Here is a 14295-nt window from a genome sequence, read left to right on the forward strand (position 1 = left end):
AGGATGGATGAAGGCAGTAATAATCAAGGCCAGATGGAGTGGCCTATTTACCCGAGAGGATGGATGAAGGCAGTAATAATCCAGGCCAAATGGAGTGGCCTATCTACCCGAGAGGATGGATGAAGGCAGTAATAATCAAGGCCAGATGGAGTCGCCTATTTACCTGAGAGGATGGATGAAGGCAGTACTAATCAAGGCCAAATGGAGTGGCCTATCTACCCGAGAGGATGGATGAAGGCAGTAATAATCAAGGCCAGATGGAGTGGCCTATTTACCTGAGAGGATGGATGAAGGCAGTAATAATCAAGGCCTGATGGAGTGGCCTATCTACCCGAGAGGATGGATGAAGGCAGTAATAATCAAGGCCAGATGGAGTGGCCTGTTTACCTGAGAGGATGGATGAAGGCAGTAATAATCAAGGCCAGATGGAGTGGCCTATCTACCTGAGAGGATGAAGAAGATCCCGGAGACGAACGCCAGGATGGTGCGCTGGGGCCGGATGTGTCCGATGTTACTGATGACAAAGGCCGTGAAGACGAAGAGCAGAGACACCATGGGGAACGGAGTGGCTGTCCGCACCATCTCTACAGGGTCACAGTGTTAGAGGTCATAGCTGAGACACCATGGGAAATTGAGTGGCTGTCTGCACCATCTCTACAGGGTCACAGTATTAGAGGTAAAATGTTATGTGCTAACCATATTAGAGAGCAATGGTAATGGCGTCTTTTTGTAGGTATCAACTTCGCCATGGCTCATTGGCCAAAGCCTATTGGGAAATTAATTGGGGTTTTGGAGAGGTTTTGAATAAACGCCAAAAATAAGGTATGTTGTAAACACAGGCTTAGGGAGACCTTACACATTTTGTTCTATGAGATAATTATCAGCTAACGTCACTTTTTGTGAGTTTTTAAGCATTTACAGTTGAAGTCGGAAGTTTACATACACCTTAGCCAAATCAATTGAAACTCAGTTTTTCACCATTCCTGACATTTAATCCTAGCAAAAATCCCTGTTTTAGGTCAGTTAGGATCACCACTTTACTTTAAGAATCTGAAATGTCAGAATAATTGTAGAGAGAATAAATCATTTCAGATTTGATTTCTTTCTTCACATTCCCAGTGGGTCAGAAGTTCACATACACTCAATTAGTATTTGGTAGCATTGACTTTAAATTGGTTAACTTGGGTCAAATGTTTCGGATAGCCTTCCACAGGCTTCCCACAATAATTTTGGCCCATTCCTCATGACAGAGCTGGTGTAACTGAGTCAGGTTTGTAGGCCTCCTTGCTCATGCATGCTTTTTCAGTTCTGCCCTCAAATTTTCTATGGGATTGAGATCAGGGCTTTGTAGTGGCCACTCCAATACCTTGACTTTGTTGTCCTAAAGCCATTTTGCCACAACTTTGGAAGTATGCTTGGGGTCATTGTCCATTTGGAAGACCCATTTACGACCAAGCTTTAACTCCCTGACAATGTCTTGAGAAGTTGCTTCAATATATCCACATAATTTTCCTCTCTCATGATGCCATCTAAGTGCACCAGTCCCTCCTGCAGCAACGCACCCCCACAACATGATGCTGCCACCCCCGTGCTTCACGGTTGGGATGGTGTTCTTTGGCTTGCAAGCCTCCCCCTTTTTCCTCCAAACATAACGATGGTCATTATGGCCAAACAGTTCTATTTTTGTTTCATCAGACGAGGACATTTCTCCAAAAGGTACAATCTTTGTCCCCATATGGAGTTGCAAACCGTAGTCTGGCTTTTTTTGCCGTTTTTGGAGCAGTGGATTCTTCCTTGCTGAGCGACCATTCAGGTTATGTCGATAGAGGACTCGTTTTACTGTGGATATAGATACTTTTGTACCTGTTTCCTCCAGCATCTTCACAAGGTCGCTGTTGTTCCGGGATTGATTTGCACTTTTCGCACCAAAGTACATTCATCTCTAGGAGACAGAACTCGTCTCCTTCCTGAGCGGTATGACGGCTGCGTGGTCCCATGGTGTTTATACTTACGTACTATTGTTTGTACAGATGAACATGGTACCTTCAGGCATTTGGAAATTGCTCCCAAGGATGAACCATACTTGTGGATGTCTACAATTGTTTTCCTGAGGTCTTAGCTGATTTCTTTTGATTTTCCCATGATGTGAAGCAAAGATGCAATGTCTGAAGGTAGTCCTTGAAATACATCCACAGGTACACTTTCAATTGACACAAATTATGTCAATTAGCCTATCAGAAGCTTCTGAAGCCATGACATAATTTTCTGGAATTTTCCAAGCTGTTTAAAGGCATAGTCAATTTAGGGTATGTAAACTGGAATTATAATACATTGAATTATAAGTGAAATAATCTGTTTAGAAACAATTGTTGGAAAATTTACTTGTGTCAACCACAAGGTAGTTGTCCTAACCGACTTGCCAAAACTATAGTTTGTTCACAAGAAATTAGTGGAGTGGTTGAAAAATTAATTTCAATGACTCCAACCTAAGTGTATGCAAACTTCCGACTTCAACTGTATGTAATCATAACAAACACATAAATTACAAAGCTGCTTCATAACAATGAATACATGCCATGTTAACTGACTGCTATTATCTCATAGAACAAAATGTATAAGATCTCCTAAACCTGTGTTAACCCTAGAACTTATTTTCTTCTCTGTTTATCCAAAAACCCAATTAATTTCCCCATAGGCTTTGGCCAACGAGCCCTTAATGGCTGAACAAACCAGAAGTAACTCATTTCCGTTTTTTAGGGCTACAAGTTGGTGAGCTCTATGCTGAGTGTGCAGTGTAAAGCTGTAAGTGTAAGGTACAGTATACTCACTCAGAATATTAGCAGTATTCTCTGTGGTGATCTCTATCTCTGGCTCAGTGAAATACTCTGACGCCACACATCTCCCGTTCTCTGTCCCTGAGAGAGAAGGGAAAGAAAGAGGAGTGTATAAAATTGAGGCTTGCATGAGAAAGAGAGAGGGAGGCAGATACATACATACAGAGGTGGACTGGGACCAAAAATCTGTCCTACCATTTCTAACACAATGGACCATTTTTTTTGTATGAGCCCCCCACACCGGCCCATTTTGTTATTTGAGGCCCCCATGTTTTGCCAGTTAATTATAATTTTGCACAAATAAAACAGGTTAGGCAAAAAATGGACCAGCCCATCTAGCAATTTCCAAAAATGCCAGATGGCCAGTCTGCCCTTGCATACGTTAATGAAAAAATAATTTGGTATATAAAATTGAGATTGTGAAGTTGCACTGATATAAGGTCCTGTGTTGCATTTTCCCCTAATGGTTAACGTTCAGATTTAGAAGGAGTGAACTGATCCTAGATTGACTATGGCTAATTCTATCCGGAGCAGATTGGTCAGTTGACCACTGCTATTGAGGGTCAGAGGTCATATGTACCTGCCACGAAGCAGACCCTCCAGAGGCCAGAGTGCAGAGCCATCTTGACCTCCATGCTCTGGTTCTGCTGCAGCACGATGCCCTCCTCCATCAACAGCCAGTAGTCTGTAGACACAGCCACGCCCACCAGCAGCAGACCACACGCCCCAAACACCGTGGACAGGATGGTCAGCGCTCTGCTACTGCATGAACTCATCTAGAGACAGAGGGAGAGCGGGAGGAGAGGAGGGAGTGGAGGGAGGGAGAAGGAGAGAGAGCAAGGATAAGTCAGACTTATTGCATGAAGTCTTCAGAGAGGAGCGAGAGAAAGCAAAGAGAGAGAGACAGAGAACTCTTTTAATTTTAAGTGAGACTTTTAGATTAAACTAATTTACAGAGAGAGAGAAAGAGAGAGGGAGGGAGACAGGTACCTCGTTCAGAAGTCATGCCGAGAGAAAGAGAGAGGGAGGGAGACAGATACCTCGTTCAGAAGTCATGCTGAGAGAAAGAGAGAGGGAGGGAGACAGGTACCTCGTTCAGAAGTCATGCTGAGAGAAAGAGAGAGGGAGGGAGACAGGTACCTCGTTCAGAAGTCATGCTGAGAGAAAGAGAGAGGGAGGGAGACAGGTACCTCGTTCAGAAGTCATGCTGAGAGAAAGAGAGAGGGAGGGAGACAGGTACCTCGTTCAGAAGTCATGCTGAGAGAAAGAGAGAGGGAGGGAGACAGGTACATCGTTCAGAAGTCATGCTGAGAGAAAGAGAGAGGGAGGGAGACAGGTACCTCATTCAGAAGTCATGCTGAGAGAAAGAGAGAGGGAGGGAGACAGGTACCTCATTCAGAAGTCATGCTGAGAGAAAGAGAGAGGGAGGGAGACGGATACCTCATTCAGAAGTCATGCTGAGAGAAAGAGTTTATTTCTAAACCACCCTTTGTAATATTAACCACTACACAACATGTCAGGGGCTACAGTAGCTTGAATACCACACACACACACACACACACACACACACACACACACACACACACACACACACACACACACACACACACACACACACACACACACACACACACACAAATTCAGGATTTCCTGAACATATCAGGCTTTTCTTAACCAGATGAGGAAGTCCAGGATTTCTTGGTTCCAGAACCGCTGCTTTTCGTTTAAGGTATTCGGCTGAAGTGAAGCGCAGATTGGTTGACCAGCTGGCGCGTGCACGCAACCTTCAAAAAGGTCCTCATTTCGATGACAGAAAAAATTGCAGATATGGAGTCAAAAGACAGAGCCCAATATTTCAGAAGTCTAGAACAAGAAACAATTGTACAACACAACAAATATGTTCAGATATTTCTCCCAAAAGTAATACATCTGCTGCCACAAAAGCCAGAGAGGGAGCCTGGCAGAAAATTGCAGACAGTGTTAAATGGTTCCAATATCTAATAGGCCTAGTTTACACATATGGTTAATTAGGAACAATGCTTTCACTTTATAGAGCACTGTTATTGCAGCGCTGGTGATATTAAGTGTCAAGGCTTTGGCCTAATATGTCAATTGTAGTAACCTATGTCACAATTGCAATGGTAGGACCATTCCATAGCCTATGTAGGATGAATACATTTACATTTACATTTAAGTCATTTAGCAGACGCTCTTATCCAGAGCGACTTACAAATTGGTGAATTCACCTTCTGACATCCAGTGACACCTTCTGACATCCAGTGGAACAGCCACTATAATACTAATGTATTGAAGTCATAGAGTGCTTCGCGTGACAACAGCGGCAGCAATGTTGTTCAATGTTTAGTTGTAACCACATGGGAGTCAAATCACCTGACCAAAGAAGGAAGGAAGATCATTGAATTTTTGTGAAAATGATTTGGTTTGGTGATAGTTTAGGCTACAGTATTCAGTAGCTACCTGTTTGTTTATGCTGTTAAAGTTGTTTCAGTTCACGTAGTCTCCTTCATTTGCTCCAGAGGGTGTTTGAATGGGAGATATGTGGCCATCTATAGCACCAATGATGTTTGGAAAATCTGCAGGATGAATTAGGCGATGTATTATTTTTATCATGTTGCCTAGATTTATTAATTTGAGATTAGCAAAGCATCGCTGGCAGTCAACTGATCGCAGCCTATTGTACCTGCATTCTATAAAAGTTCTCCTTGACTATTTGGACAACTTGATGGCCAGGGAATGCAACATAGACATAAAAAAACATATTCAATGAGAGGCAGACTTCTTCCGGCTTTACACACCGTTGCCTTGCCATATAGTTCAGCATCGCCCACATTGTACAGGACATTTCCAGTGGAAAGAAAATCTCTAAGCAATACACATAGTTGACCGAGCAGTCAGTTTTTTTAGATATATGAATGATTGTGCGGAAAAACGATAACATTCAAAAATAGATTTTTCTGAATGATCTAAAGGATATATTTGAGGTCCAAAAATGTGTTCCCTTTGTAAAGTACAGCGAACAATGCAGGCTCCGATGTCAAGTGGATTTTCCAAGGAGACAGGCCATAGTGAAGAACAAGAATCTGATGATAAGGCTCTCTTTCAAGCTCTCTTTCTGGAGGCGGAAATTCCGAGATTGCACAAATTCTGGTTTTGACAGATCTCGCTAAATCACTAATCCGGCTTTTTGGTGTACCCGTCTGGGCTCCCATTTGGGGACCAACCAGTGACGACCCTGCTTAGTTTCAGAGGCAAACCAGCAGTGGGATGCAGGGTAGCATGATGCTGGAATGTGCAACACTTGAAAAAAGGCAGTGACAGCAAATGCCAGGGTAAAGTAACCAACTATAGGGAAACCTGCAGGAAAGAGAGAGACGTTTTATTTAATTACAGTATCATACCAAATGTTTCACAGAAAATATTTGTTTTGTATCCATTTACAAATTATGTACTCTTGCGTTGAAAAATGGTTTGCAATATAAATTTTACTACCAATACATTTGGGTTTATGTTTTGCTTTCAATATATTTTTTGTTTGTTTGCAATACTAAGAATTGTGTTTGTGACATCAGTTTTTAAAATATATTTTGATATTTTAATGGCACAAAAAGTAGGTTACTCACTAGAAAATTGGCTGCCATCCTTAATTGCAACTTTAACAAAGTGGGCTCCCCGACACAGTTTAGGTAAAAAGCTGATGGATGGGGATGGAGAAATGCAACCACTCTGGAATCCATAGCCTGCGCTCTGGACTGACCATCCATGATATCAAAATTATAGTTTTAACCTATATAGTTTTTAAGCTATACAGTGTTTGTTTACATTTACTTGGTTTACAAATATTGGAGTAAATGTGGAGTTTTCTTACATGTGAGACTGCAAATTAGATTTTCACTTTCACATGTGGAATTGCAAGTTCACATGTGAAAAACAATCATATGTTAAAGTTAGTTTTTTACATTTGATTCCACATGAGAAAGTGAGATTTTCACATGTAAAAGTTTTGTGAGGCACATGTGAAAAGATGGTGTTAACATGTGAACTCTAAATTTAATACATGTGAAAACAGCTATCTCACATTGAAACTGCAAATTTAACATGTGCTTTTTTGCAAGGTCACACAAATATGTAATTTTGTCACTAAAAAGGAGTTACAACACATGCATTTGGGAACCAATCCCAGAAAAGATCGAAGGGCAGAGAGATGATGAGGGCCAAGTTAATGATCATCAACAAGCACACACACAGGTTCCATTGTGATTCCGACATTAACTTTCCAGGCCTTAGTGCTTGTTGACTGGCCAACACTGCACTGCATATCCTCTCTCCCCAGTCAGCACGCTGGGTGTGTGTGTGTTAATTCACCCTGTGTGTTCATTCATCATCCATTTGCGACACAATCGGAGGGATGAAGCAGAGGAGGGATGAATGGAGAGGGAAGAGGGAATGGAGCCTGTCCACTGCTCTTGTACACTGCTGTTGTCCATTGTGTCCTCACATCACCCTGAAGAGTCATTTGGTCAGTGGTCCTCAATGCTGTTTCAGAGTAACTGTCTTCGTCGGAGATAAGCTTCCAGTCTATGCTCAGTTTCTCATTTATCACACTAATGGTTAAGGATAGGATGTGTAGAGGGGAAGCTGATTCTAGACCTGTGGCTATGGGCAGCTTCTACCCAGAGTGACGTCCCACTGGAAAAGCATGCTGGGAGAGAAGGCATATCTTTTGGATGTGCTTATTGTGCAGTGAATGGAGCGAATGGAGAGGGAAGGAGGGATGAATGTAGAGGGAAGGAGGGATGAATGGAGAGGGAAGGAGGGATGAATGGAGAGGGAAGGAGGGATGAATGGAGAGGGAAGGAGGGATGAATGGAGAGGGAAGGAGGGATGAATGGAGAAGGAAGGAGGGATGAATGGAGAGGGAAGGAGGGATGAATGGAGAGGGAAGGAGGGATGAAAGTAGAGGCAAGGAGGGATGAAAGTAGAGGGAAGGAGGGATGAAAGTAGAGGGAAGGAGAGATGAATGGAGAGGGAAGAGTGAATGGAGCCTAGCTTTGTGAGCGAGGGATTGGAGGATTGGAAGGGATGGGGGCAGGCAGGCGGAGAGGGACTTAAAGAGCTGGGAGAAGGGAATTAAGAATAGGGTGGAGAGAGAGACAGATTCAACAGAGGGAAACAGATAAAAAGACAGGCAGGAAGGAAGACAGACAGACAGTGAACGGAGGATAACTATGGAAACGGCTAGCAAAACTCTACATGCATATGTTATTTATACTACTGATTTGCTGTTGTGAATTATTAGGTGATAATTACTTTAACATACTGATGTAATTGTGTTGTGGATTATTAGGTGATAATTACTTTAACATACTGATGTAATGGTGTTGTGGATTATTAGGTGATAATTACTTTAACATACCGATGTAATGGTGTTGTGGCTTATTAGGTGATAATTACTTTAACATACTGATGAAATGGTGTTGTGGCTTATTAGGTGATAATTACTTTAACATACTGATGAAATGGTGTTGCTCAGAGACTGTCTCCCTCCTAATTGGATGTCCTTCTCATTCTCTCCTTCTCCCTCTATTTCAACATGTCATTGTGTTTCTTCCTTTCTCCTTCTCCCTCTATTTCTACTTCCTTCGTTCTCCTTCCGTCTGTTTCTTTCCTTCTCTTCACGTCCCCTTACTTCTTTCTCCCTCTGACATCTTTATTTTCACCCTCTTCCCAATGTTTTCCCCTTCCTCCTCCTTCCCGTTTCATTCCTCAGTGTCCTTCCCTCTCTCCTTCTCTCCTCCACCATTTTCACCTGGTCATGTTTCTCTCCCTGTGTTGTCTTTCCAGTCTGTGTGGTGACTCAGCGGAGCCCCCAGAGCTGTGTAGAGACGCATGGGCCTGGGGGGCGACATTGTGTGTGTGTGTGTGGGGGGGGGGGGGACATGACAGTACAGAATCTGGGGCTAGATAAGGAGGACCAGTCAGAGACATTAATTCACAGATACAGAGCAGAATAGATCTGACTAAAGCCAGAGACATGGAAAGAAGAGGAGGGGGAACAGAACGGACTAAAGACAGAGATATAGAAAGAGGATGGGGAATAGCTGGAGGAGAGACAGAGAGAATAGGAGGAGTGACTAGAAGAGAGACAGAGAGGAGAGGAGGAGTGACTAGAAGAGAAACAGAGAGGAGAGGAGGAGTGACTAGAAGAGAGACAGAGAGGAGAGGAGGAGTGACTAGAAGAGAGACAGAGAGGAGAGGAGGAGGAGAGATACGATAAGAGAGGAGAGGAGAGGAGGAGGAGAAATATGATGAGAGGACAGGAGGAGTGACTAGAAGAGAGACAGAGAGAAGAGGAGGAGTGACTAGAAGAGAGACAGAGAGGAGAGGAGGAGGAGAGATATGATGAGAGGATAGGAGGAGTGACTAGAAAAGAGACATACAGGAGAGGAGGAGTGACTAGAAAAGAGACATACAGGAGAGGAGGAGGAGAGATATGATGAGAAGATAGGAGTGACTAGAAAAGAGACATACAGGAGAGGAGGAGGAGAGATATGATGAGAGAATAGGAGGAGTGACTAGAAAAGAGACATACAGGAGAGGAGGAGTGACTAGAAAAGAGACATACAGGAGAGGAGGAGGAGAGATATGATGAGAGAATAGGAGGAGTGACTAGAAAAGAGACATACAGGAGAGGAGGAGGAGAGATATGATGAGAGGATAGGAGGAGTGACTAGAAGAGAGACATACAGGAGAGGAGGAGTGACTAGAAAAGAGACATACAGGAGAGGAGGAGTGACTAGAAAAGAGACATACAGGAGAGGAGGAGGAGAGATATGATGAGAGGATAGGAGGAGTGACTAGAAAAGAGACATAGAGGAGAGGAGGAGAGATATGAGGAGAGGAGGGTGACTAGAAAAGAGACATACAGGAGAGGAGGAGTGACTAGAAAAGAGACATACAGGAGAGGAGGAGGAGAGATATGATGAGAGGATAGGAGGAGTGACTAGAAAAGAGACATAGAGGAGAGGAGGAGAGATATGAGGAGAGGAGGGTGACTAGAAAAGAGACATACAGGAGAGGAGGAGAGATATGAGGAGAGGATGAGTGACTAGAAAAGAGACATACAGGAGAGGAGGAGAGATATGAGGAGAGGAGGAGTGACTAGAAAAGAGACATACAGGAGAGGAGGAGAGATATGAGGAGAGGAGGAGTGACTAGAAAAGAGACATACAGGAGAGGAGGAGGAGAGGTCTGATTAGAGGAGAGGAGGAGTGACTAGAAGAGAGACATATAGGAGAGGAGGAGGAGAGATATGATGAGAGGATAGGAGGAGTGACTAGAAGAGAGACATACAGGATAGGAGGAGTGACTAGTAGAGATACATACAGGATAGGAGGAGTGACTAGAAAAGAGACATACAGGAGAGGAGGAGGAGAGATATGATGAGAGGATAGGAGGAGTGACTAGAAAGAGACATAGAGGAAAGGAGGAGAGATATGAGGAGAGGAGGGTGACTAGAAAAGAGACATACAGGAGAGGAGGAGTGACTAGAAAAGAGACATACAGGAGAGGAGGAGGAGAGATATGATGAGAGGATAGGAGGAGTGACTAGAAAAGAGACATAGAGGAGAGGAGGAGAGATATGAGGAGAGGAGGGTGACTAGAAAAGAGACATACAGGAGAGGAGGAGAGATATGAGGAGAGGATGAGTGACTAGAAAAGAGACATACAGGAGAGGAGGAGAGATATGAGGAGAGGAGGAGTGACTAGAAAAGAGACATACAGGAGAGGAGGAGAGATATGAGGATAGGAGGAGTGACTAGAAAAGAGACATACAGGAGAGGAGGAGGAGAGGTCTGATTAGAGGAGAGGAGGAGTGACTAGAAGAGAGACATACAGGAGAGGAGGAGGAGAGGTCTGATGAGAGGATAGGAGGAGTGACTAGAAGAGAGACATACAGGAGAGGAGGAGGAGAGGTCTGATGAGAGGATAGGAGGAGTGACTAGAAGAGAGACATACAGGATAGGAGGAGTGACTAGAAGAGAGACATACAGGATAGGAGGAGTGACTAGAAGAGAGACATACAGGATAGGAGGATTGACTAGAAGAGAGACATACAGGATAGGAGGAGTGACTAGAAGAGAGACATACAGGATAGGAGGAGTGACTAGAAGAGAGACATACAGGATAGGAGGAGTGACTAGAAGAGAGACATACAGGAGAGGAGGAGTGACTAGAAGAGAGACATACAGGAGAGGAGGAGTTACTAGAAGAGAGACATACAGGATAGGAGGAGTGACTAGAAGAGAGACATACCGGAGAGGAGGAGTGACTATAAGATAGACATACAGAAGAGGAGGAGTGACTAGAAGAGAGACATACAGGAGAGGAGGAGAGGTCCAAAAAAAAGAAAGGGAGTAATCAAGACAATTCGTCAGATATGAAGAATGAATGGAAGAAATACACACAAGGAGTGGTCACTGAAGACTCAGCCCAAGTCTGCAGTATTTCTACAAGCTGTCCCCTCCCTGCTGCCCTCACTCACTGACATTTACATTTCAGTCATTTAGAATACACTCTTTTCCCCCTGGAAACTACTACTTACTGTGAACCAGACGCCTCCGATTCACAGAGGGGATAACTTAAAACCTCTTGAATCTAGGGGGCACTATTTTCATTTTTGGAAAAATAACATTCCCTAAGTAAACGGGCTATTTTGTCAGGACAAGATGCTAGAATATGCATATAATTGACAGCTTAGGATAGAAAACCCTCTAAAGTTTCCAAAACTGTAAAAATATTGTCTGTGAATATTGTCTGTAAGTATAATTTCAATATATTTCACTTGTGGAAATTTCATGAATATGAATATTTTCTAGTACTATTTATGTCCGTTGCGTTATGCTAATTAGTGTCAGTTGATGATTACGCTCCCGGATCCGGGATGGGTAGCTACAAGAGGTTTAATGGAAATTATGATATCCAAAAATAGAGGTGATAGGACTCATCTAAACTTGGCAGTCCCATGTCCTCTCTGCCAGTCAGCGCCAGATGTTAACATGACACTCCAGAAGTGCCAGTTGACTTCAGGTCACAGCCACAGTGATGTCACTGTGCTGTCCTGCCAACTGGAAGGTGTGTGACAGTGCTCACATATGGTCCTTCACTAGATTAGAAGTATTGTAGAAGTAATCGCCCCTCTGGGATAAATCACGTTTTTAAAATGTCATTTACTTGAATTTTGTGTATCTATCTGCATGGTCCCTAAGGTGACCTTCATGTATTCTATGAAAAGAGAACACTGATGAAAGCATTAAAAACCTCCTAAGGATGATGCGAATTTTCGCAGCTTTTTGTAAAATTTTTTGCAACATTTCAACGTCCTGCTACTCATGCCAGGAATATAGTATATGCATATGATAAGTATGTGTGTATAGAAAACACTCTGAAGTCTCTAAAACTGGTTAAATCGTGTCTGTGGCTATAACAGAACGTGTTTAGGAGTAAAATTCCCAGGCAAAACTGTTCACCAAAAACACACAAAAAATATTCATCCGCCAGTCAATGAATGCATTGTTTAAGGCGACAGAAAAAAAACGAGGATCCCATTACAATGCCTACAGCTTCCACACGATGGCGCCTGTACTGGCATTTTATTCGTCCTTTATCCTTGGTTGGATGACGTTTTGGCAAGTCCTGTCTTGAGCCACACTGCAGGATGTTATGAAAGTGTAAACATTGAGGATGATTTCAAGACTTGCTGCTATCGAATACAGATCGCCCCGTGATCAATTTGATTACTAACGTTTATTAACATTTATTAATACCTAAAGTTGGTTTAGAAAAGTAGTTTGAAGTGATTTGCAAATGTTTATAGGCAACATTTGTAATTTTAAAAAGTGACGTTGCGTCTTGTAAATGGGAATTTTCCTGGATCAGACCAGCCTTCATGAAATGACATTTTGGGTAGACAATGACGGATTTAATCGGGAAAAAGACCCAAATGTGATGTTTATGGGACATATAGGAGTGCCAACAGAGAAGCTCGTCAAAGGTAATGAGTGTTTTATATTTTATTTCAGCGTTTTGTGTAGCGCCGGCTACCGCAAAATCTGTTGTTTAGGTGATGTCCTGGTATTTTGGGGAGTGCATGCTATCAGATAATAGCTTATCATGCTTTCGCCGAAAAGCATTTTACAAATCTAACTTGGTGGCTAGATTCACAACGAGTGCAGCTTTGATTCAGTACATTGCATGTGTGTTTTAAAGAAAGTTTGAGTTTTATCGAAAACTATAGGTGGCGCTCTGAAATTTCCGCTGATTGATGTTCCTGCAGTGGAACTATATTCTGCGTCATCCTTAAGAGGTTTTAAAGCCATAACATTGGTGAAGTGAAATGCTTTACGCTGCAATTAAGTTACAGTTCAGCACCATGGACAGCACTCCCAATGTCCAGTTCAGCACCATGGACAGCCCCTTCATTGTCCTGTTCAGCACATTGGACAGCACCCACACTGTCCAGTTCAGGATACTTGGACAGCACCCTCACTGTCCAGATCAGGATTCCTGGACAGCACCCTCATTGTCCAGTTCAGCACCATGGACAGCACTCTCATTGTCCAGTTCAGCACCATGGACAGCACCCCCACTGTCCAGTTCAGCGTCATGGACAGCACTCCCACGGCCCAGTTCAGCACCATGGACAGCACCCTCACTGTCAAGTTCAGGATCCTTGGACAGCACCCTCATTGACCAGCAGCACCATGGACAGAACTCTCACTGTCCAGCAGCACCATGGACAGCATTATTACTGTCCAGTTCAGAACTCTCAACACCCAGTTCAGCACCATGGACAGCACCACCACTGCTTCAAGGGGTTCTCTAGAGCTTCACGGTGTGCAGGCTTTTCGCTCCATCGTATCACTCACACATCTGTTTCAAATAATCACCTAATTCTGATCTTCAGTCTAGGCAATGATCTGAATCAGATGTGTTACTGAAGGACTGGAACAAAAATCTGCACACCCTCTGGAAAAAACCTGTGTTAGACAGTATGTGAAGCTGTGAGGGGTCTCTCCGTGGTGCTGAACTAACGTGAGGCCAGTCTCTGCCACTACTGCTCCCACAACTATATTCCATGGTGTTGTCACAATGTGGTCACTGTTCACGGCACCTCAGGTTGAGGCTTGGAGGTGGAAAACCCTTGTTTTAAAAAAGCACTTCTATGCTATGCTAAATTAGGGTTGGACTGAAACTCTACAGGACAGTAGATCTCCAGCAAGATGTTTGGGCAGGACTGGTCTACAGAAACTAGGAGAGAGGGTCAGAGAACGAAGGAGAGTGATAACGAGAGTGAGGGAGAATAAGAGAGGGAGAGAGAAGAGAGAAGTGAAAAAGAGGGAGAGAGAAAAAGAGAAAGAGAGAAAGAGAATGAGAATAGATA

General features: G+C 43.3%; 1 protein-coding gene across 1 annotated transcript in view; it reads right to left on the minus strand.

The window, feature by feature from the left end:
* Positions 1 to 14295, minus strand: part of LOC135521323 (voltage-dependent calcium channel gamma-7 subunit-like) — a 41278-nt gene that overhangs the window by 25804 nt on the left and 1179 nt on the right. The window contains exons 2-4 of the mRNA XM_064947239.1: positions 3415 to 3610; positions 2829 to 2915; positions 444 to 584 (exon numbers count right to left, since the gene is read on the minus strand). Of these exons, the coding sequence (XP_064803311.1) occupies positions 444 to 584; positions 2829 to 2915; positions 3415 to 3610 (424 nt within the window). The remainder of the gene's footprint in view (positions 1 to 443; positions 585 to 2828; positions 2916 to 3414; positions 3611 to 14295) is intronic.

Source organism: Oncorhynchus masou, chromosome 29, assembly GCF_036934945.1.
Source record: "Oncorhynchus masou masou isolate Uvic2021 chromosome 29, UVic_Omas_1.1, whole genome shotgun sequence".
Taxonomy (NCBI): Eukaryota; Metazoa; Chordata; class Actinopteri; order Salmoniformes; family Salmonidae; genus Oncorhynchus; species Oncorhynchus masou.